General features: G+C 40.7%; 1 protein-coding gene across 3 annotated transcripts in view; it reads right to left on the reverse strand.

Annotated features, from left to right (window-relative positions):
- The window catches only part of SEMA5B (semaphorin 5B), a 266,285-nt gene that overhangs the window by 43,855 nt on the left and 196,972 nt on the right, over positions 1 to 25,458 (reverse strand). For all 3 annotated transcript variants that reach the window (XM_015635333.3, XM_015635337.3, XM_015635338.3), the window contains exons 8-12: positions 24,948 to 25,161; positions 22,165 to 22,450; positions 17,828 to 17,963; positions 14,154 to 14,361; positions 11,831 to 12,038 (exon numbers count right to left, since the gene is read on the reverse strand). In XM_015635333.3, coding sequence (XP_015490819.1) covers positions 11,831 to 12,038; positions 14,154 to 14,361; positions 17,828 to 17,963; positions 22,165 to 22,450; positions 24,948 to 25,161 — 1,052 coding nt within the window. The remainder of the gene's footprint in view (positions 1 to 11,830; positions 12,039 to 14,153; positions 14,362 to 17,827; positions 17,964 to 22,164; positions 22,451 to 24,947; positions 25,162 to 25,458) is intronic.

A 25,458-nucleotide genomic window follows, 5' to 3' on the forward strand; every position in this document is an offset into this window, starting at 1 on the left:
CAGCAGAACATGGTGATGGGCTCTGGGAAATGCTGGGCACAGCAGAACATGGTGATGGGCTCTGGGAAATGCTGGGCATGGCACCTGTTGGCTGGCAGCTGCAGCCAGCCCTGTGTGCTGCTTCCAGGGTGTAAGGAGTTCCTACTCAGCCCGGGCTCTGTTGGGCTGTCAAAACACACACTCTGTAATTTAACAGCCATCACAGCCCGGGACTTCTCCTCATCTCATGGCAGGCCCTCAAAACCATTTGAAATCTAAAAACAAAATAGCTATGCTGTCTGCCTCCCTTCAGGACTCAGAGCACACTCATCTGCCTCAACTCTACTGAGAAACCTATTATATTGGTTGACAGCGATACACCTAGGGATAAGGAGAAATGCATTTACTTACACAAAATTTAGCCCATTTTTTCCCTTTCTAAGCAAGAAAAGCATTACAATGTACGTGACGCAAGAAAATGACATTTCTGGAAAATACTTGCAGCAAACAGTTCAAAAGCCACCCTAATTTATATCCTTACAGTATCTTTACTATATATATCCCTATTTGTGTCATTAAGAAATAAAACCACATCAGCAAACACATACCAAAAGACAAATATATGCAAGCACACATGCATACCCAAATCAAAATGCTTCAGAAGTACACTATCATTCTTAGTAGTTCAGGCACCATGGTGTGGAAAATGCAAAGATATCACAGCATTTTCCTGTCCTCATAACACAATATAAATTGAAATGTTTACATGTAAATACCATTTTGTATTGTGATACTGCAGAAAAAATCTCAGAGGCCACAGGGTATCTCAGAGTCTTGCAGGGTAGTATCTAAATACTGTGAAATAAGATACACAGGAGTTTACATACAACGATGAAATTCTGATGTTTCAAAGGCAATGGGACTTCTGCCACTGGCTCAGTTGTCCATATTTTATATTGTACATAAAGGGAACATTTCACTTAATATTTCACTTTCTCCTCAGCAGCAGGCTGGGAATGCCTCAAGGAATTAATGAGACACTATCCTGTTGTCTTCCACTACAATTCCCAGGGTAGAGGGAACCCATTATCCCAGAAGACTACCTGAGCATAGCAGGTTAACACTGACTCTCTTACTGCTAATGACTTAGTTAATGAAATACTACAAAGGGAGATGCCTGTGAAAGGAAGATGATGATACCACATGGCCCATGCCCTCAGTTTCCCTCTGGCCATCTAGTAACCTCACAATCAGTGAGGACTTGGAACCTCCTGACAGATATCTAAGAGGCTGGATTTATTTTGATCAGGCATTACTATCAAGAGCGATTAATTTTAATTCATTGCCTCACAATAAATATCTTGTGTGAGGCATAAAGGCAAACACTGAAAGGTTCAATTGAAAAACAATTCCATTTGTGTCTCCTATTCAAGGTGTTTTTTTCCTCCAGTTCCTCATTCTCACTTACTAAGGTCATTTGCATGAAAATAAGATCTTGCTCATCAGAGCTCACCTGCTGCCTGCTGTTTGGGAGCTGTAAGCCTCCCTTGTTGTTGGCTGTTGCAATCATTTCTTCAGCAGTGCTATGGGAAAACACAAAGGATTAAGACTCTGCAAGAGGGACACTATCCAAAGCCCACTGAAGTCAATGGAAACTCTTACCTATGACTCAAAAGTGTTTTTATATGATCTTTGACACCTGGTGTGCTGAGCCTTCACTAATGTTATGTGCTGTAAAAAGGCTTCTGCTTCCAGTATGCTGATGCTGCCCAAGATCCCTTTCTTGTAATGTCCCGAATGACATCTTCTTTCAGAATCTTCATTAAAGCTTAAACATCTGTATTTCAAAAGTTTTTCATTCCCACTTTAATTTGCTCTGGGTCTAGACAACCTCATCTTTTGGTCATTTTCCCCTGAGAGTTAAAACTTTAGACTGTATAATAAATGAATCATCAAATCAATGGAACCAGACCCAAGAGGTTAGGCTTTGACAGACCAAAGGAAAGAAAGAATTACTATAGCTTCTTCCCATTCTTACTACCAGACAGAAGAAACATAAAAATGCCATTTTGTACCAAGAGCCACAAAACTCATTCAAAATATTCACAATGAATAACTCTGCTCCTTTCATCTGCCAGGTTGTGCTTACTCTCCCAGTTTTCATTTCCTCTCTTTCATTTACCTTTTTATCACTCCTTTTTTTATGACTAATAGCAAATAGGAATGGAATGGCAGGACATGATGATGTGCAGAGACAGAGTTCTACACCCAAAGCCTGAGAAGTTCCTTCCCAAACAGTGTTTGCTCACAAAACCCTGCCACTGCACCAGGAGACAGTATTGTGTTTTTGCTCATGATTTTGGAACCTGCAGTGAAGGTCCTGTTTGTCAGGGAGACACAAGAACTGTCTCTGTACCTGGTCCTTACACCCCATGGGCATCACCAGTGACTCCATCAGAGGCACATCCATTGGTGCAGTGCAAACATTTATAACCCTGATCCTGCAAGGCACTGAGCAAGCCTCATCCATGCTCAGCATCTCGGGCGTGTGGCCAGCACAGGAGTGCTCCTCGCTCTTTTGGGGAATAAGACCTCAGAATTCCAATTCCACACTGGCTTGTTGCACTCTTAGAATGGTTACCTGGAAGGGAACAGCCTTTTGCAAGCAATAAAGGGGTTTTAGCTGTGTTAGTTGTGTGCATGAGGCTGTGTTTGGCAGACAGGCATTTCCTGACAAGGTTAGCTTACTGTCCCATTGCTAGCAACCTGCAGAGGGAATGAACTAAACAAATAACCATATTAGCTTCCAGCCAACCGAATCATAATTACTGACAACCTCAATAGCCCGTGCAAGGAAGAGCAGACCTCTGTCTTCCCTAAAGCCAGATGGCATGAAAAGAGAAGAAAGAGAGTCAAAAGGATGTTAGTGGCTTAAGAAAATAAGATTATAAAGGGGAAAAAAAAAGCACCAGACATTCTAGCAATCCCTCTAATTTTGATACCTTTAAAAATTCCAAGTGTAGAAACGAGTTAGTGATCTGTACAAATCCATTATCTTTCCCCATGAGAAAAGAAGCCAAGTGGAACTGAGCTGCTTTAGTCAGACGCTGGTCAAGTAGCAGCTTCATTTCTCAGCTGATGAATATAACATATTCCATTCCAGATGTTACTGCCCTTTCCTCAAGACCAGTAGCCACATACTACATAAGGAATTCACAGGGCTATTTGTGGAGCAAGGCCCTGCTTGGGAAAGGCATACTATGGCTCACAGGTACCACCACTGTGAGTAGTGCAGTTGATGTTAATCTGGACAGACAAGGTTTGGTATTTTGGCATGTGATATTGGATGCAGAGGCAGAGAAGCTGAAGTGTGCATGTGTCATTTATCACCCACACATGCTTAGCATCAGTGATTGCTGCTCTGCACATGATTTGTTTTGAATGCATAAATTAAAGCCATGGTGTAAAACAACCTCCAAAAATGAAGTCCATTTAAACACATGTTACTTATTAAAAAAAAGCAGTGCACAGACAGAGGATTTTCACAGGCGGTTTCATCTAATTTTCTTTTCCACATCAGGGACCTGGGCTTGCTAGAGCTCACCTTCTGGTCTACCATTTTCAATATCACTTTAATCGATTGAGGTTTATAGATTATGGCCTCGCACAAGCTACACAACTATTCAATTTCTTACTTTCTGACATTCCATTCCATCATCTTCTAGCAACAGTGACTTCTTTATTGGATAGGAATTTATTTTTATTTTTAAAGCTGTGAAATAAAACAACATTCCATTTATTCAAACATGAAGATTAATGCCATCTCTGATTAAATCTGGATTTATGTTTACATCAGTAAAACAGATTAGTTTTAAAAAAAAAAAAAAGGAGTGTTGCTTCAGGAACACTTTTAGAAACTCCTGTCACTGTGCCAAACAAAACTGACCTCTAATAAAAACAAAAGTACAGAGGGTCTCTGACTACCAGTGACAGGATCATTCATCCACAAGAAAATTCAGATACTATTGAAGTCCTAATGAAAGCAACAGCCAGAAGGAATTCCTGAATGTGGGACATGTTTGTCTGGGTTGCGAAGCACCACCGTTTCCAAGCCTCAGCAGGCTTTAGAGCCTTAAGAAAACATGGATCCCCAGGGCTGCCATATGGGAAGAGGCAGAGGGGACCAGGCATCCTTTTGGAAAGGCAGCTTGGGCAAATCAGTGCACTGAAGTGTTAGTCCCTGTCTCTGCCCTGTGTCAGTCAGTGTCTGGAGGCAGCTGTCAGATTAGGACTAAGCCATGCTCTGCTCTGCTGTGTGATTGCAGATCTGAGACCTCTGCGCAAACATGGCAAATTGCTGTAGTTTGGTGGTGTGGGTGGAGACAGGCAAAGGGTGGCTTAGGCAAGAGCAAATCCACTGCAAGGGACACAGACAGGTGCTTAATTCTGCAAGATGCCGATGATTTAAGAACACAAGTTACACTAAAATGGGAACTTAGGATAGGAAAGAAAATTGCAAAGGCAGAAAACTTAGCAGTGTGAACGATGAAAAAGAAACCTGAAAATAGCCTACAGTTGTCACCTAGGCTGCACAAAGTAATCCATATTCAAGCAGCTCCTTTGTGAAAGTTAGATTTTGTTAAGATCTGGGTAATTATTTTCCACTCAACAAGATGCAGATTAAACTAGATAGAGTCTTTGTAGATTAATGTATCTTGGAAAAAGCAAGTAAATATTAGACCATCCATTACAGCCTGAGGATCAAACACATCTCCCTTCTAATGCAAGGATAACACTGTATAAAGGGAAAAATGGTCCTGCTACATATTCTTCAGTGCTTCTTCCCATGTAATTATAAAAACACCATCAAACAATGTTCATTCCTCTTTTTTAAGAAGAGAATATCACTTAAGCAAATGGATATTCTTGAAATCCAGATTTATCTCTTGCAGACTGGAGTGTTCCCATAGTTCTACAATACTTGGGCATTTTGATAGAAGTTAACAGACTGTGCAATATTATATTTTTCTATAACACATACATATTTTATGCATTTATATGTACTTAAATTTTAAACTGGAACCAGCAAAACCAAATTTGCTCTGACTCCAGATACTTCCTCTTCCCCAAACAGGTAAAACAGCACATCTCCTGATAAAAACTTAATGATATAACTGTAGCAATACATTAATTCAGTATTAACATTGGACATATTTGTGTTTTACCCTGCAAGTTCTGCCTGAAGCTTGAGACATGAAGAAAACCAGCCACAGCAGCAGTATGACTGCAGACCCTTTCATCAGGAGCCACCTTACTGAATGTGACCATTGCCTAGAATACAAATCTTAGGACATAATAGTAGCAAATGGCAAGATTTGACAGATGCAATGGATATCTGCCCTGGGGCTTGCTGGTAGCTTTAGTTATTAATCTTGTTTGTATAACAATAGCACTGATGTTAGGATAACATAACATATTCCAAGAAAACTACATGCTTTCCTGTCAGTTGCCACTGTGTTGAAAGTAATTTCACACAGCCCACCTAGCAGGCATCAGATGGTAATGACTTTTAGACAGCATTGATCTGAGCTGGCCTAAAGCCAACCTCCTAGAGGTAAAAGGATCCATACACTAAACTGTTCCTAAGTCATGTTGGCAGAATGCTTTAAAAATAGGCAGCAAACAAAAGCCCTGGCATGTTCAACCTATGTCCTCCCTCCTGGCAAACCCAAAACGAATTGGCAACCTAGTCATGATAGGAAGGAGACAAAAGGAAGTGAGTCCTGAAATCATCAGATTTTGTTTGGCTTCTTCTGAAGTGACCTTCATCTGTTTCAGCAATTGTGTAACTCTGGACTCCAGAGTTAAATTCCCCTTCTGTTCACTCAGGGTCATTTCCAGACTTCAGAATTAAAAGTGGGAGCCTAAAACTGTACAGGCTGCTTAAAATTAATACATGTCATTGGTTTGAGCAGAAATGAGAAAAACTGTAATAATTCATCTGGTTGGGAGCAGAGCCCCCTCATATTTTGTATCCTCTCTTTTTTTCAGCAACACATGCACCAGAAATCTCAGCACAGGTTTATTCCTCAAACTCAGCCTTATGCTGGTTTTCCTGCTGACCCCACACTGCATTTCTCTCCTCACTGTTATTTGTGATTCCTTCATACTTAAATGCCATCTACAAAGTATCCTATTTTCTTTCTTCCATGCCATTAAAGATAATGTCAAATAAGATGAAACTGAAAACCAATCTCTCTGGCATCTTACAGGAAACATGCCCCAGCTCACTACCTCACTGCTTATCCCTGTCTGCTTTTTATTTCCAATTTTAGTCACGTCCCTTTCCCAGACCATTCAAGTGAAGCTCTTCGACTGCTATTCTGAAAGCCATGTTCCTTAGACCTTACCATCCCTTCAAACCTTAGAGGTCCATATCCTGCAAATAGTATGGATGCACTTAACTTTACGTGTATAAACAGCTACATTAAAGAAAATGGGAGTAATTGCCCGCTACAGCAGATGCAAATGTGTTGTCAGGATAGAGAAAATGGTATAATTTTGTACTTCTATTTAAAGAACACAGATCCATTTCATCTACAAAATTCATTCTTTCCAAGAGCTTTAGTGATCATGGTTCTGTTTGATGTCTTCATTCTCTGTCAGTGGGAGTCTCGCTATTTTCTTAAATGCAACCAGAATGTCAAACCAGATGTTTAGTGATTTATTCGGATGTATTATTGGATACTGTGGATGACAAAACATTGGGCTGAGCACTCCCCTTTCTGCCTATGTAGTCTTCCAAAGCTTTTCAGCATTATTGGTGATACAATAATTAGCTAATTCCTTTAATTGTGGAGAGGCTATATCAGCCAGAACAGATGGAAATTAATGATTAAGCTTTATCACAACATTTTTGTAGTCTGTTACCTTTCCTTTTGCCTCTATTTTAAAATGGATATTCAATGTGCTGAGTATTTTTTTAAACTCTCAGGGAGAAGATCTTCAAAACAAAATCTGAGCCAGATTTTCAACAGCCTCAGCTAAGAAAAAGGTGTTGGATTCTCAAGATCTTTGATGAACAATCTGGCCATCAGAGTTGCCTCAGTGATCTGCTGGATGCTGGGCTCCACAAGTGTCTCTGTTGTTCCCTCCCCTACCTTTTAAAACATTTGACCCAAAAATAGTTCATTGTTTGTCCTTCAAGGAGCTATCATCATACTGATTAAGAAGTCAGAGGATTTCCAGCCCATATTCAATTAAATCCTTCCCCAAAACCAGAAAACTTTTAGACCTCTACCCAGACTGTTATTTCTCCAAACACGTTCCCCAATAGTTTCACTTCTGAAATATGGTAATCCTGCAATTCAGATTTTAGAATCCTACATTCAATCACTTCACTCCTTTGTTACAGAGGATTTTGCATCATATAAGCCTTAAAAAAAAAAAAGAACATAACATTAGACTCCAAAGCAATCCTCCATGTGATATCTCAACCCCCTCAAAGGTGGATGTGGTACAGTGATCAGTGATCGTTCTTGGAGCTACAGTTCCACTTTGGAGAGAGACAAAGAGGGCAGAAAACTTTCTGCTCCTTTAGTGTAGCTACTGACCCTTTTCTTCCGAAAAACTCCCTGGAGCCATTTCAGGAGTTACTCACCTACATGTACTTAGTTTGTCTGATCACTGGCCCAGAGCTATTTAGAGGTGAGCTGTGCTTCTCTCACAGTTATCAAGTCAGCAAATAAGAGTCCTTGTCAGCTGAGTCATTTCTGCCAGCTTTGCATTAAGTACCATGGCTGGAGGGGATGTGCAGCTGAATTTAGGCCAAGCAAGAAGGCAAAACTCACCATCACTCAATAGCACATTCCTGCAATGGGGTCAAAAAGCAGGCAAGGGTTCAGGCGAGAGCATGTCATAGCTGCATGAAGAAGACCCGGCTCTGGAAGCAGAGGATCCACATTGGCATGAAGGTAACCTGAGGTGGCACTGACAAAACCTGGGATATGCCCACAGCACAGCAGGGAGAGCACAGACAAGCCAAACTATCCCCAGAATCATACTGTACATCCAAAATTGCAACTTGCATCATGTTAATGGGAAGTTTTATGCAGAAAAAAATTATGGAAGGAGAAAGAAGAAGGAATGAATACCAAGATAAAGTGCATTAAAATAAACTGCCCAGGATAGGGAGAGGAGAAGGGGTGGGTATTCAAGAGACTGTCTGGTCATATTTCCAAACATTTTCTTATCCTCATTTAAATATGCAATCAAAATCCTCGGCCTGCCTCAGGGTTTCCGTCTGCTCAGACGCCCATGGTTCTGTTGCTGCAAAGAGTCAACAGAAAGAGATCATAAACTATTCCTTGTAACAACCAGCTTCATTTTCCTATCTGTTTGATTGCAATTCTAAAAATGAATAAATGCACCCCAACCTTTGAAAAAATTACTAAACTATGCCTTACAGATATATCCCACCTGAAAATAACGCTGCTGATCTGAGGTCCTCAGCTCTCTGAAATTTAGATTTGGAATTTTGTTCAGGCACATTCTAAAGATATAGTTGTGTCAGTGATAAGGTTGCAGTACTGGTTCTTCAAATATTCCCCACCAAAGCTTGGGGGCAACTTGAGGTAAAAAAAATCAAAGCTCATTTGAAAATTGCAGGGAAGTTACAAAGATTTCAAAGCAATGCAAAATTCAGCAGCAAGCACAGCCAAACTACCACCCAGCAAAACAACCTTCAAAACATTCTGCATATTCAAAGGCCTTGTAGGTTTTGGTCATGTTGGACATCTTCCCGAGAGTCTCCAGTGAGTGGGGAATGGCAGCACTCAAGAGAGCAGGAAAGGCAAATCAGGAACACACACTCACAAGGCAAAGTCCCTGCAGCCAAGTCCAGCTGTAAATTTGGACAGCTGACATTACAGATGTCTTCCCATTGCCCTGTTGCTAAGAGTGGCTGTTCTGAAAAGACAGACTGGGACAGGTCAGTGGGCACACACAAAACACTGCTCAGACACCCACTACATCAAGACATGAGGCTGAGTTACTGGTCACCATTTAAGAGATTGAACTGGTGCTGTGTCAATAAACAAACATAAAGGAGATGGCAGAAATCCTTATCCCTTTCCATCTCTTCCGTTTGCTGCTGATTTTCCTGCTGCCCCAATTCTGAGCCTTGGTACGAAGCCCTGAGGTTTTAAAACAGCAGAGCAGCGAAGAAGATCGCTGGTCTGAATCAATGCTAGGGTCAATTTGAAGACAACAGCTCTGTATCAGCAATCACAAACCCACATCAGCCCCCAGGGTCTAAAAGGCTGAAAAGTTTCCTGATAACAGAAGGCAGAGCCTACAACAAACAATGTGGTATTCCTGCCTGGGAGGCACAAATTCTCTCCCTCACCTCCAAGCTTCCCGAGCCCAGCCGCCCACCAAAACAATTACATTATAAAAACTGCTGAAACCAGAGCTTTTTGAGGAGGCCAGTCACGAAGTCACAGCACAACAAAAAAGTAAGCAGGGAGTGTTGTAGGGGTGGGAGCCCTTCTTCCCATAGTGGCTGAATATTGGCGTGTATTAAATATAGACACAACAATAAGCAATAAATCACAGCCCAGGAGAAGTGCCAGGTGGAATGCACTGGAGGAAATTAAAATATCCTTCTTGATACTGTTCAGGATTGAAAGAAATACAAAGGAGGTCAAATTGACTTATCACCTACATAGCCAGGATGCTAAGGGGAGGAAGAGTTCCAACACTTGCAAAGGAAAAAATTGCAGTTTAATAATTTCCTGGACAAAAAAATAAAACAAAACAAAAAAAAAAAACAAACCCACTTTGCTGAAAATGTAATACTAATATCGTAAACATCATCTCAAACAAATAAATAAATGATGAAATTTCTTGGATTTCCTACTTTTTTCCTACTTTCTTCTTTTTTCCTTCCTTTTTCCAAATACGCAGTCCCTCCACAAAATTCATCAGCAGGGCAAAGGGTCCTTTGCAATGTGCACAAGAACTCTAAATGGCCAGCACCCAAATTCAGCAAATTCTGACCTCCCACATCACATCCCACCATGCCATCCATAGACCCTATCTCGTGTACCTTGCTTCTGCCCCGTGGCTGGGTTTTGCTGATTTCTATTATGAAACTAATCAATGGACGCAAAATTTGAGTCTCCCAACCCTGAATAACTGGGCTGTTTTCTTGCTTCACTCAGAAGCAAGAAGAATTGCCTCCAGAAAGTTTGTTTTATTAAAAAACCAGCACTGGCACACAAACTTCCCAGTAATTTCAGCTAGGACTCAGTGCCATAGAGTGCATAAAACTGAGGCTGCTTTTGCTCACCAGCAGGCAAGGGAACCTCTCTGACAATAGGTTTGTGTTTTGCCGGGATAAGCTTATACAAGGCTGCTCTGCAACCTCCAGGACCTAAATATGGTGCTCCTGTGAAATACCCCACCCATCTGCTCTCCAGTCACTGCTTTTTTCTTACTTACCCCATTTTAAGGCAGTTCAGTAAACCTCCAACATTTGAATTTTAATGGGAGTGTCATACAAAGTACTTGGGCAGGCTGAAAATAGGACAGCATCTATAAATTACTGGAAAGCTGAACTCAAGATTAGGAAAGGAAAGGAAGAACTCATTTCTCTTGAAACTGGATCTTATATATGTATACACACATAAATATTCTCAGACTGAGACTATACAGGACAGACTGAAAAGGACTGCTGTTATGATCTACCTTTTAAAATCTCTGTTTTTAAGGGCTGAGGACAGGATGGCACTTTCCAGCTGTGGTTTTTTATTACTAAACACTTTTATGTCTGTCTGTTTCAGACATATGTGGATTTAGTACAAGATGATGTATCAACTCTACCTGTTGAAAATAAAATTATGGTGACATTTTCTATATCAGTTTTTATGGCAAGAGAACAGGGACATCTTGCAGTAGACCATGGAAGAGGGAACCCATTTAATTGGCTAACAAAATCCTTCCTCTTGTCTAGCACAGGGGACATCAGTTTCACACAAAACTCTTACAGAGGCAAGCAAGGCAAAAGTATGAGAGGAGAAGTATTTTCAAGAGATGTAAACAAGTAAATGCCCACAGCACCCAGTGAGATTATTTGGGCATCTGTCTCAAACAGTTGCTATCACACTCTTTCACCTGCTTAAATGGAGAGGCATCGTTTGGATGCAAAAACCTTCTACAGTTCTTTGTGGAAGACGGCTCTGGAGCCAAGGCAGACAATTAGAAAAAGCAATTTTTCCTACTCCCTTTATAAGGTATAGTCAAGGCACAGAATCTATCCAAGTGTAAGAAGTGTCACACATAGTTGAGATGAACTATTGATTTCCAAAAGCAATAACAAGTTGCCACACAGCCCAGCCCTGCCTCATCATATGTTTGAGAGGTGATGACTCGGATAAGCAAGGAAAGGCTGGCTGCAACCCAAATTCAGAAACCTTCAGCCATTCTGCCAATATGAACCACAAGGAAAAACACATGGACTTAATAAAAAACAACACTGTAATATGAAGTTAAAAAAAAAAAAAAAAAAAAAAAAAAAAAAAAAAGCCCTTCCTGCCCTTCCTTGGTAAACATATGATTAATTTCTGAGGAGGACTAATTAGCATTTACAAAAAAAAAATAAAATGAAAAATTGCTTATCCTCATGGTTCTTGTCATGCATTTATCTACCAGGAGATGCACTTCAGCAGTGTTTTTTGTCTCTCATTGATGAAACAAAATATCTTCTAAACTGAATCAGACAGGAACATGTTACCCTGGTGATTTTTTCTTTAACCAGAAGTGGGGTATATTAGAGCTGTTAATTACTTACCCTTCTGTTCTGTACATGGAGCATCTTTCCAAAGGAATTTTTAGCACTCCATTATTTAGACCCACAAAGAGTGACCTGTCGCTGTGTAGGATTTGGAGACTCTTGATTGCTTCCTGTTGTCCATCAGGAAGGATCTGCATTTCCTCCAAATAACAACTCCTCAGACTCCTGTTAGTGGTAGAAAGGGCCTTCAAGATGGTGCCATATTCTAATAGAACAAGAAACAAGGCACAAGTAAAACTTGGAGGCAATGACTTCGTTTCATACCTGTCTAAAGAGTGAAATATTAATTTCATCTTTACAGAGTTGATTTAGCCTAGTTCTGGATCACCTTCTGCCCATGGTAGAGAGCTCCAGTTACATCACTACAATCCTCAGAAACCACCTGAGAATGCACTTAGATAGGAATTCAGAAGGATGTGAACCATCTGGACAGTGAGTACCTGGCAGTTTTTCCTGGTTGGAGCACTGAGGCAGAGAGGTCTGGTCCCATTACCAGTGAGTTACAGAGCAAGGTGATCCAGGATAGGAAGAATAATTGCTGGTGCTTTGAGTCTGTATTTCTATTGGTTTATAGAGCAGATCAGTGTGATTTGATGTCATGACAAATGACAACAGATGCAGCAGCCCTGCTGGAAATCTCTGAGGCCTCCATAATGACTGCATGGGTCACAGACCTAATTGATCCCCTTCCTGGAAGAAGCCAGCTTGACAAGGGGATGTTACGGCATACACAGAAACATACATGATTGTGCTCACAGTGCTCTTACCTAAACAATTTAAAGATCTACTAAACTGTGGGAGATTAATGCACACCACTTTTCATTAAAACCCTCAAGAGGTCTGTCGGCCCAATTGTTCCTGAAACTTGATCTTTCTGTTCCAGTAACTTCTGCAGTGGTGGCAAAGCTCAGCAATTTATAGTGGTGAGGTAGGCCACCGTGTAAAGTTTCCCTTTCATTTACATGTTGACCAAGACTGAAGTTTGGGCTCAGTTAGTCTCAGGACTGGGTTTGTGTTCAGGGCTGCCTCTGGGCAGGGCTGTCTCTATTTGAGCATTTCACAGGTTTAAACATTTCCAGCATACTCTTCAGCCACCACTAACCTGGGCCATAATGTAAACATAAGTATTTAAGGTTATGACATTGGACCTTTCTACACTAATGATACAAGGCAGGAAGTATTCCAACTTTCTGTAAGGCTTTGTAGAACCTCATTTTAAGTAAGTGTAAGACTCCTCACTTTAAATATCAAGATATAATATTGGCAGAATCATGTTGCATTTCCATTTAAGTACAACCTTCTCATCAATGTTCATGGAGTTCCCATACTGGGAGTGTTGCTAGAACATATAAATAATAAACCAAGCTGATAACTTTTGAAATAAGTGGTGGTAAAATTTAGATAAATTATGACACAGTCCTGAAGGTCCATTCTCCTAAACACGAGGATGAGGCAATGACTCTGCATTCAGATGTGAGATTAAATTAACACTTATGGAAGTAATCCATCTTATTCTAAAGTCAAAGCTTCTGCAATAGAGGATAACAACATTATACCCATGAGGCTGGCCATATGCTCTGATTAATCAAACCATTTAATTTAACCTCTATCATTAGTATGAATACAGGCTAAGATAACCATTTATAACACTTTGTCCTTCTTCAGCATCTTCACTTATCCAAGATACCTGCGATTTTCAGAAGAGGCAACATGTCCTGCTAATTAGAGGATGGAAGTCAAAATCAAGAGACTAAATCATACACTTAATTCTACCACTGGCTTGCTATGCTCCCACAAAAAAGCACTTGCCTCAGCTTCCCTATCTGCCTTAAACTTCAGTGCATGCCCATTCCCAAAAGCACTGTGAATCATACACCAGTAGGTACGTGGAAGTGCAAAGAAAAACATAATTAAATCCCTGGGCAAACCTGGAGGTTATGCATTATTATTGCTTATTCAGAGATGGGTCTGTCATAGCTCTGAGAGGCAACTGACATGCATGAAACCACAGAGCATTCCAGCGACCTCTGCTCTTCCCCAGTGTTATTTATTAGCCTTATTAGTTGAAACATGTTTTTATAAGAGGGAGAAAAATGTTATTGTTCTTTTTAAACACAATGGAGATTTATAGTCTGATCACTTGGGACTCTGCCTCAAGTCCCCCATCCTGCCTTTAATTTACTCAGGCAAACAACTTCAATGCTGTTTTGTACCAAAATCATATTGAATGACAACTGTGTAAGGACTTCACAACCAGGCTTCCAGGGCTGCTAGGTCTCCTGCAAGCAGGAGGAACTGTTTGAAACTCTCATGCTCTTACCTGTTCCAATATACATGACATGGTAGAGAGTATCTTTCCCCTGAACAATATCAACCACCAGTTTGGAAAATCGAATGCTGTCCTGAGTCACATAAGGATCCACAGTCACTGGCTGCACCACATCATTCATCAGGAACAAGCGCTGTGCGTCCTGCAGGACTCTCTCCGTCAGGTTCTCGTTAGGGCTGTCATCGTTCAGTGTCCCACACTAAATACGGAAGATTGAATTTCAGAAAGTGCATCTTCTCCCCACTCAGCATGGAAACTCATGTTCTGTTGATTTCCTGGGGAGGTGGGTCTGTGTGAGGGTCACAGGATTAAGTACATAGCCTGATCACAGGTCCTTAGCCTAGATTTGGCCTGTAGACCACTCTTGGAAAACTTTTCTCCTAGGTGGTCCACTGACCAGCAATGTTTAACAAACCACAGAGAAAAAGAAAGAATTAAAATTAGATGTAGATAGATTTTTAAGGCAGCAGTGGAGAGAAAGTTCTCGTGGTGATAAATCCTTGAAGCATTTCAGATAATCTTCAGACTCTACCTAGCATCTCAGTCTGTACAACCTGGAGTTTTAAAAAACCTGAAAACAGATTGGTTTTGCATCAAAGAACCAAACTTGCCACACTGCTTTTCTTTAATGTGCTCCCCTCTGGACAGGCCCCCACAGGTGCATCTGAAGGAAGGCAGGTTAACCATGAGCTCCCCCCACCCCACACTCTTCTCTCCTGACAGCAAATGCCATATCAAGCCATGACTACCCATCCTCCAGCACCAAGAGAGGCACTGGAACAGGGCTCAATTCTCCAGCAAGAACAAGGGAGTAGAAGAGCTTGTCTTGTGTCTTTTAAACAGCCTAAGTCCTACCAGGTGGATAATGCATTTTAAGGCCTGAATTTCCATCTTAGATTAATCTCTATAACTCAGTAGCCAGTGCTAGTTTTTGGTCCAGTAGCTGGGACTGGATCTCACTCTTCCCCACAATATCATGCATGGATGGCAGAAAATTTATTAGTCCAAAAGGCAGCAGGATGACTGGCTATTTATCTTCCCAAGACCATGGGAGAACAGTGGTACAACTAAATTCTGCCGAGTCTCATACTCAGTCTATGAACAACTTCACTACTCACTAAATGGAACTCACACCTGAGCAATTCCATTAGACATAAAATCCCACACATTTCTTTTTCTTCATTTTGGGTCCAGGTATTTGGGCTTTCCTTGAAGAAAAGTCAAAATACTGAGGATTAGGATGTTGGTTTACAGCACTTGAGCTGCAGTGTACAAATTTCCCATGTGCACACTCTGGATAAGCATCACAGCAACTCTTGGTGGTATTGCTGCCTTTCCCAGGTGCACCACACAGCCCTTCTCCTCCTACGTGCTAAAATGAGTTGTCAGGGATTTAACACACATTCACACAGTAAATATGGATTCCAGTGGTTGGTGTACTAAGCCTTACAATATTCTAGATGTTGTTGGAGCTAGGAGAACACAGATATTTTAATTCTCACAACCTATGAACATGGTCACTTTTTAATCAATTTAAGCATCTTCCTGAATATCCAGACTAAAGAAACATCAGTGGGCTTTTTATGTATCCTCAGGTGGGTTTTAATGCTTTTTTCTATTGCAATGGTCTGTTTTTTAGTTCATGACTCATCCCACATTTTAAAGAGTTCTTAGATCTCGTTGTATCCTATACTCCTTGTTCATACCACTGTCTTCCTTTGGATGCTTTTCTCCCCATTCACTTTCCCTTCTAGAGCATCACCTAAAAGGAGTCCCAGTGGCAGGAATGTCATTGCTGGTTTTGTTTTCTGTTCTCAGCAAGTCACAGATAATTCTTTTGGTCTATTGGCAGCTCATGTGCTGACACAGCATCCCTCTGGTTTGGTTTAATGTTGTTTTGTTCTAATTTCCTGATTATCTGTACTGTCCCGGTCTTCTGCATCCTTCAGTATTTCTCCTTCCTCTCTGCAAGAAAAAAAATTCTGGCATGCTTCCCTCATCTTTCTTTGTGAACACTGAGGGAAAAAAATAATTTAATGTTTTTGCAATATCTGCCTCTTCTGTCATTAAATTACCCTTGTCATCTCCTTAAGGCTCCTCACTGACCTCTTGTTCCTTCTGTACTTGAAAAATATCTTAATCTCTTTTTGCAATCTTCCTTTTGTCTACCACATACCTCTTTTTCCTTTCCTTATTTTCCTCTGACCCTTTTCTTTCATCTTGCTGCTGCAGTCTTTACACTCCACATTTTATCTGATACTTTTCACTACATGGAAATGCCCTCCAAAATCCTTTACTATTCCTTTCCAAAGTCCTTTACTATTCATTTTGGGTTAGCCGAGCAAGGGATAGAAAGTCCTTGATTCTAATATTGATGATTCTAGTCCTATGATTCTAAATATTAAGTTTCCCTTAATATTTCCTTTAAACTCAAAAAACACCCAAGAACAAGCACAACAAAAACCTGGCTATGTTTGGCATGGCTGGGCCTTCAGCAAGGCTTTGCTTCTTGGTTTTGAGTGCACCAAGCTGAGAGGGTGATCAAGAGGCCAAGCCTGTCCCACCTTGCATGAGCTGGAGCACTCAGGTGCCAAAAGGGAATTCAGGAGGAGAAATGAGGTTTCTCAGCAGGAAGACAAGGCTGTCCCTGCCTGCAGCAGAGACCTGCCTCCCATCTGCTCTTGCTGTGATTTCAGGGAACTGTAGAGCTCTTTTTGGAAGGTCCTTGACATCACCAGTTTGAAGGCAGATGGCACTTGCAGGCAGCCTCAGCACATTTGCCATAATAAAGGAGAGCCAGATTCAGACATTTGGGCTGAAAGGATTTGCCATGGGAAAGAAAGGACATGAAGACAAGTCCATCCTCCCCAGGATTCCCCTGCTGGGAGGAGGCTGAGCTGTAAAATGGGCTCATGCTTCAGAAGACTCAGGTTTGTTGGGGCTGTCCCACACATACTCTGCCCCACACTGACTGGATCTGGTGATAAAGCAACTGAAGCTGTTTTATAATTTTTGAAATTGCTTTAACTGATAATCCTGGAAAATTGCTCATTCATAAACTCAAATATTTTTAAAAGGAGAAGGAACCCCTGTGACAATCCTCATGTGTCCCCTTCCACCAGTTACTGTGGCAACATGTCTATGGCTTTTGGCTGAGCTACCACGTGTTAAAAAGTCATCCATCTTCCACTGAAGCACTTGTAGCCTTAGGGGCCCTATCAAGTGATGGAAAATTCATCACTTCCTTACAGAGTCACAGTGGTTAATTACCCTTCTTGTTTAAAAAATATAGGTTGTGTCCATTCTAGTTTGACTTTGTCCAGCTTCAGCTTTCAGTCCTTCCCAGTTCTAGTAGGGACATTTCTTATGTCCTCTTGTGAGAGTCACATCCTCAGAGTACATGTGTCAGTGATAAGTGCAACAGAGATTTTTATAATTCATTATTATAAAATACCCAGACCATTCTTATTATTCCTTAAACCATTCCATTTTTGCCATGAATTCTGTAGCAAGGAGTTCCACAGACTAAAACACTCATAAATGAGGAGAAATACAATTTATCTGTACCACGGATCTGGCTGAAAAAACGAGCCCTACATAAATCAACCCACTGAAGTGACAGAACTTCAAAGGGACTGCAGTAAACTGAAGGGCAACAGCAGTACCTGGAAATTAGGGATGGGGTTTAACGTCGGCAGCCAGGCTGATCTTGGGTTTTCTTGGTAACGGAAGGGGCCATTAAATGCCTGAGTAATGGCACTCAGATTGAAGGCACACACTGCTGAGGCAGCTATGCTGTTTCTGGAAAAGGGGAGGGAAAAAAAAAATCAATTTAATCATTAGAACATTGACATTTTCATCATAACAGACATCAAACTCCACTCAAATAAAATACATGTAAATTGCTAGGTAGATGAACAATGATACCAATCTCACAGGGTGTATAAATAAATAAATAAACAGTAAAATGCAGAGGACTTGTGTGACAAATTTGAGAATGAATTTTAACTTTGGTTTTAAAATGTCAGAGATTTAATGGCCATGGAAGCAGTTCTGACAAGAAAGGTGAATACAGTTTAATTTGCATGGATTATTTGAGTCTGGCTTTATTTTTATTTTTTTAACAACCCATCTACCTTTACTGATTACAAACAAGCTAATTTTTCATCTTTTGTTGTTTCTCAAGGTGAAATTCTGTTTCCACTGGTTCCTGAAATCTTCAGCTATAAAATATATTACCTAATATTAAATTTATATACACGCAGTAGAAGGGAAAAGGCGACAGTGACAAACCAGCTGATTCTGACAACAGCTCAGCATGTCTTGCTAATTCATGAAAACCTCTATTTTCAATGACCACATTTCACTTCTGTGTGTTCCCAGGTGGGAACAGGATCTGTGTAGGGCAGACTGTTCACCAAGCATGCTCAGCCAGGGAAGGCACAGCACGGTGAGGGAAATGCTGCTGTGGGAAGGACTCTTTGGAAAGGAATGTGCTTTAAGGATGCTGGGCTGCCTAGTCACACTGCACACACATCAGTTGGCCTTTGCTGCTCCATTTCAGTCCTGGAGGACCCATTTCTGCAGGGTCCTGAGCCAGCTCATCTTCTCCTCCCTCAAGAGGGTTGGAGGGCATTTCTAGATGGTGACCTCAACAAAACTGACCCAGAGGGACATTTGATAAGTGATGACCTGAAATTTAAACCTGCTCCCAGTTCTTCCCTTCCCCCCCACTTTTTTTTTTTTTTTAGGAAAACAACAAGGTTTAGAGAAAAAAAGATATCAAAATAAAAGTTAAAATAGGGCCAGCATGAGAGACTGATTAGTCACGGTGCCTTTTAAATAACCCAAGCCCTGCTGTATGTATCTTTCTGCTAATTAAGGCAATTTGAATTCCCTGAAAAGAACTTTTTTTTTTTTTTTTTTTAAACTAAACCAATAATTACACTCTCTTGCACACACAAAAAAAAGCCTTTCTTCACCATTCCAGGCTGGAAAGCAGAAGAACAGATTCTTTCACAGCATATTTCTTCTTAGCAATACAACATCAGGAAGAACTTCCTGCTTTGCCTTCCCATTCTCTGTTCCCCCCAGCCCCTTGCAATCCCAGAATGATGGAGTAGCTCACTTTGAACATGTCAAAGCAACGCCAGGCAAACCTTTCTCCACTTTTGTCTGAACACTGCTGATGCAGTGCATGCTCACAGACAGCAGCTCTTAAGACAAACCTAATGATGGATGACAAGTAAATGCCTTGAGGCGCACACAGGAAAAAAAAAGACAATGAGGGAGAAAATGAAAAAGGAAAAGAAAGAATAAAATTCCACTAGTCTAATGAAAATACTTAGGGAAAAAAAAAAAACAACGATATTTTTAGGGCCCTGCTAAGGACTCCATAGTTTAACCTTTTCTCTTTGCTGGAAAGGAGAAAGGAAAGCGGTTTTCCATTAAATCTGTGGACCATTTTCTTTTCCATCTGTGACCTGGCACATTTCCCATCCCTCCTTATGAAAAGTTTGATCCCAGTCTCAAGCCAGTGACATCAACTGGTGCAGCTGGGCCCTGTGTTTTTGTGTGAAGTGCAACTTCCTTTATTCCCACCTCCTACCTCCTGTGACTAACTAGTTGATTTAAAGAATGGGTTAAGTTCAAAGAGGTTTTAACATTGTCTCTATTACCTCCCAGAAATTTTTAATAAAAACATCTTAAATATTTCATCAGCAGCTTCCCCCAAAAGCTCTCTTTCCCACTGATTCACCTGGGTATAACATAACATGCAATAAATCTATACGTGGGTGTTACCACCACCACTAATTCCCCTTTGTTATAAGATGACCCTAAATTCATTAAACATGAACCTTCCAAAGTAGAAAGTACCTGTAAACACCAGCAATAAAAAAAATCATAGTTTTGTGTTGCATTGGCATTTTATCACAAAGAAACTCAGACTGGTGCATAAATTAACCCTCCTTGGTATGCAGAGCTCATGCAGCATGATATAAGTCCCAGTGAAAGTTAAAAGAATAATTACCATTATTTCTCTCGTTGGATGACAAATTGGAATATTTTCTCTCTTTGAACTTTTAAAAGAACACCATGTTGTAGACCCAAAATGCTATTTGATCTAACTTCAGCTGTTATCAATTACTAATTTCTTCAATTACACAAATGTTGCATATTATATTATCTTCAGAAGATACAAGAGAGATTCTACATCCCTGATGTACAAAGAATGCTCAAGTGTACCCAAGGAGACAGGTAACACTCATCACATCTCATGTTAAATTTGGGAGATGGACACAGTAGAAGAGAACTGTCCTAGCCAGAACTAGTCTATGTCTCCCTCTTGATAAAATACAGTTATTAATATTTTTCTCATTTCCAACTTCCATTCTTGGCTGGATGAATGGACAAATGGATAGATAAAACATCACTACGGGCAAAGAAGTCCTATCCAACTGCAAAAAAAAAAAAAAAAGGGTCAGCTCAAGTGCCCAAAGCAGTAGCCAGATTTCCTTTTAATGTTCAGGAAGTTTGGCTAATATCCTCTAAATATTTTGAAAGAATGACTCATGTGCTTTTCAGTCTGAGGACAGATCTTCCCCAAGTCCACAGTCAAGGTGCAGTGCTCAATCATGTTAATTTTTTCTAGGTGCTTCTCTGTTGGCTCACTTTTGACTGACATTGGCAATGGTGGAAGAGAAACAAAACATGGAAGAAGGATGAGGGTGGCCATGAGGGTACATATTTCTTGGAATTTACAGAGGGGAAGAACATTCAGGCTCTTAGTGAGGCTCCCCAACAGTGCTTTAGCTCAAGAAGCTGGGGCTGATGCTTTGTGACTTCAAGGGCTGAAGTTCAAGGCCTCTCACACCTGCAGGTGACACATTAAAACAGGAAGGTTTGTACTTCAGTGGGGCTTCACTTCTTTGGTTTTCTGTGGGCTCCCTGGGAACAGGCCTTTAGTAATATTGGGCAGTGCAGCACTGCACACAAAACCCCAAAGAAGTTGGCTGCCCCACACGAGGAAGGCACATTTGCCATATGGAGTAACTACTCAGATTTTCATTCTCTAGTTTACACGTCAGGCTAACACCCCCCTGGAGAACATGTATTATTGAAACTCAATACTATGCAGACTGGTTATAGCTTGAAACTTATCATCCTAGCCTTAGGCATCAGAGAAAAAGTTATTTGAGTTTTCCTGACTTAAAAATATACATTATGAGTTTTTTAATATATTTTTTAATTAACTCCTCTTTTCCGTTCTGCTTTCACAGCTACACTAAATCATTCCAATTACAAGTTTTTTCAATATCAAGCCAAGAAGAGGTGATTATGAAGTACCAGAAATCATACCTTCCCCTCAGAGTTCCAACACTGCTTTTGATTTGTGGACCTCAAACAGTCTGTGGCAGAGGTAAAGCCTCCCTGCCTTGGAAATGCTAAATGCGTTGTGGCCGTCATGACCTTGCTATTACAGTGTTCAACTGCAATAGATGTTGTTTTCAATCTAGGCTGTTGTGATTCCCATCTGCCTCATTATTCTCCTTCCAGCCCTTCTCTTCCAAGTTTGTGCACCTGTCCATCTCATGGGCCAGCTCCAGCGTTCACACAATGGTATCAGATTGTCCAGGCAATTAGCCTGGCTGGAAATTAATGTGCTTCTGTTGGGTCATTTTTAGATCATCACTCTAAACTACACAAGTTGCACTGTCCCTACAAAAAGTCTGAAGCCTGTCAATGCCCAGGTTTGTATCAAATTAAGTTACCCCAAAACTACACAGTCACATTTTATGGACTCCAGGAATCTGTGAACCATGGATTAAAACCACTGTCCTAGACGCTATGTTGTCACATTGGGTAACACAGACCTATCTATTCTTTCACATTTACCAAATGATCTTCCAAAAACTGTTGCTCAGACTGTTTAAGAAATCATTATCTTGTCAGTCTCAGACTGCTGGGATAGAGGAAGGGCAGTAAAGTCAGTGCAACTTACACATTAGTAGTGAAGACACCATAGATCAGATCTTGCTCAGGAAGGTAGAAGGTGCTTTGCAATTCATTGTAATAGAAAGGGATTTCTCCAGCACGGGAGCAGTTCAGTCTGGCCTTCATGAACGTTGTCCATGTGTCCTCCAGCAAAAATCTCCCTCCAATATCATTTTTGCAAACCCTTGCCACACGAGAATAAACTGTTTTCCCACAGTCATGTTCCACCGCATTCTCACGGAAGAAGAAGTAGGTGAACAAGCCGATGTCATAGGCAGCAATAAAGTTAGGCTCTGAAAAACAAACATTTGAAGAGATTTATATAGGTTAGAAATCAATCTACGCTCACTGACTTGCTCAATGCATTGTGCTGCCAGCTCCATTTATGCAGCCTGTCAAAGCTGGGACCACAGGGAGTTTGGAGTCAGCAGAGGACATAAAAACAGTAGATGGGAATAATGATATATGAGGATATAGCTCTAGTACCTTTTTTCAGATCTTGGAAAGGCCCCATTGTTTCTCCACTTTATTGGCAAAGCTGCAACTGATTTCAGTGAAAGCAGAGTTCAGCACTTTGCATATGCATGACTATTCTCTGTACCTATATTCATTTTACAAGAAAAAGACTTCCCATTGGGCTGCTTCACCTATTCACTTTTGAAGTGGACCTTGTGATGTGTTAAATATGCTGCGTGCATCCGCCCAATTCCCCAGACAACTGCACTGAAACATTCAAGCTACTCTCCCAGCACTGTCACATCTGGCTTTTATCATGAAACCTTTCCAGTTCCTAGGCACAAAAGATTATCTTATGTCCATAAAACAAAACCATGCCAGAGACTGACAGTAGTGAAACATGCTCTCCTTAATATTTTTTCTCCTAAAATTTTCAGTATTATTTTCACAAGAATTGACAAGAACTTTGAATTTAGTAGGTTTAGTAATAAATATTTTAATTGGGGATATAACAAAGCTTTAAAGTGTATAGTCTTTTATCCTAAAAGTTTCTTTGGTAAAAGGAAAAGCTTGGCCAATGAATAATATTTGACCAAACAAACCTGTTGGTTTTATAGGGTGTTTTCACAATGTTCATTTCTGAGTAGTGCTAAAAGGAAAGTACAGAATTCCTTTAACGCTGCAGCCCAGTAGAGAAAGGAGAACAGAGAAAGGCAGGCCACTGGTGCTGCAAAGCAAGTTTGGGAGGCAGATGATGGTACAGAGGGGAGGGCATTGCAAATCATCTCCTCTCAAACTTTCTCCTTCAAACTAACCATGAACCTTAAAGAGATCATTGTGATCTCCAATCTGACCTTTCTAACACAAGCCAGAGAATTTTGCCCTGTAATTCCACTATCAGATCCTGTAACTAACAGGAGAATTAGACCACATCTTTCGAAGGAGATCCAGTATTAGCAGAGAATGTCACCTGGCTTTACATCCATCACTTTCCTCAGTGACTTGTCCAAATGACTAAAAGACTGACCCAGCTGCAACCTGTACTTCTTTTCCCATTTGACATTATCTGGTTTCAGCTTTCAATCACAGGTTCTTGTCATGACTTGTCTGCTCAATTAAAGAACTTTATCCTTTCCAAAATCTTCTCCTGATGTAAGTATTTCTATATTATGAACAAAACCTTTTATCTCCTTTTCAGAAGGATAAATAAATTGAGCTCCTTAAGTCTCTCACTGTGAAGCAGGCTCTCCAGGTTTCAAATCACTGAATGGCTCTTCTCTGAATCACCTTCAGGTTTTCTGTAAATTACTCCAATGCTACCAATGCTGCACAAGTTTATAAATCCAAAAGTCACATTAGTCTTTCCAGTCACATAAGCAAACTTCAGTTTCTGTTTGTCCTCCTTAAACTCTCCTGTTCCAAAGTGGCTTCCTTCTGAATCTTGTATTCACGCAGACAAGAGGAACATGTTTCCAGTGAGTGTATATGGGCTATGATGCTTCTTGGTCCTAATTTACAGTCTTTCCTGATGGCATCCTTTTCCTTACACTCCAGGTCTCCATCCTGACTTTGGTATGCCTGCAGGAAGCCTAGTTTAGTCTTATTAAGCTCCAGAGAGTGCACAGTCCCACTGCTCTTATCTTTAATTGAAAGGTCCTGAAATCCAATAGAAAGATTTCAAATATATGGTCAATTTACCTGGGTAAAAGGAGATAGGGGGAATATTGGGGTCTCCATCGCTACAATCTGCTCAGACTAGAAGTGCTTTGCCTCAGTTGGAAGGTGTGGACTCCATGCAGGAATTACTGGTTGAAATTCTATAGCTTGCTGCAGGGTATTATCACTGGGGTAAGAGCTGCTTTTAATAACTACAAATCCACATCAGCATGGACTCACATGGAACATAATGTGCTGTGAAATTTCTCATTTTTGGAGTGATCTTGCACTGAAACCAGGCATCTTCAGCTGAGTCAGTGGAAGTAAAGAATGCCTATTACTCTGCAGAACTGGGTCAACAATATGATGCTTTAAGTTGTTTTGATCTTCAAATCTTTGAGTAGTTTTCTTGTTAAAATGATGTATTTGGTCATCTCACAAGACAGAGGCCCATATATATGTTAAGTAGCCTGTAAGACCCGCTTTCTATATTCTAAATCAACTTTTCTGAAATAATTCCAGGCTCCTTTTAAATGTCTTCTAAGCTGCATTGATTATTGCTCCGGAAGCCCTCCCCCATCATAACTCTGGATCTCAATATGAAAAGAGAAAGATTTACAAGCCTGTCAAGCTGACTTTAATATATCTCTTGCTCAGATGTGACCCACATGACTTTACCATTGAGCCATTTGGAGTTGTATTGTGCTGTCCTAAGTGGAGGAACATTTCCAAGGCTGCGGTAAATAGCAGGATCCCGTCCAGAAAAATCAATCACAGTTGCAGCATAGAGTTCTCCTCGTGATGTAATCACAGCTGTCGAGTTGTGCCGAGGGTCGTACGGGCACCGAGCCACTCCATTAATTCTGTCAATGATTTTGCTGAGATTTCCTACCTGTGTTTAAAAGGAGAGAGAAGAAAATTTAAAGAGCATCTGACTTTCTTAATAGTATAAGGTATTTGGTTTGCCCATTAATATCTACAAGCAAATCCCTGATTTTTAAAAATCAGGTAGCTATGAGAATGTGATCTTAGTGATGACTGAAAATTGATCTTTACAGCCATCATTTGCCAATGCTTAAGAAGCTGTGTCACTGATCCCATTGCTTTGTACAAAGTGTGATTCCCCAGCCAATAAGGCCCAAATCCACTTGGTGTAATCAGGTGCTCCTGGCACAAGCACAAGTTTTTA

The sequence above is a fragment of the Parus major genome, chromosome 7, assembly GCF_001522545.3.
Source record: "Parus major isolate Abel chromosome 7, Parus_major1.1, whole genome shotgun sequence".
In the NCBI taxonomy this organism is placed as follows: domain Eukaryota; kingdom Metazoa; phylum Chordata; class Aves; order Passeriformes; family Paridae; genus Parus; species Parus major.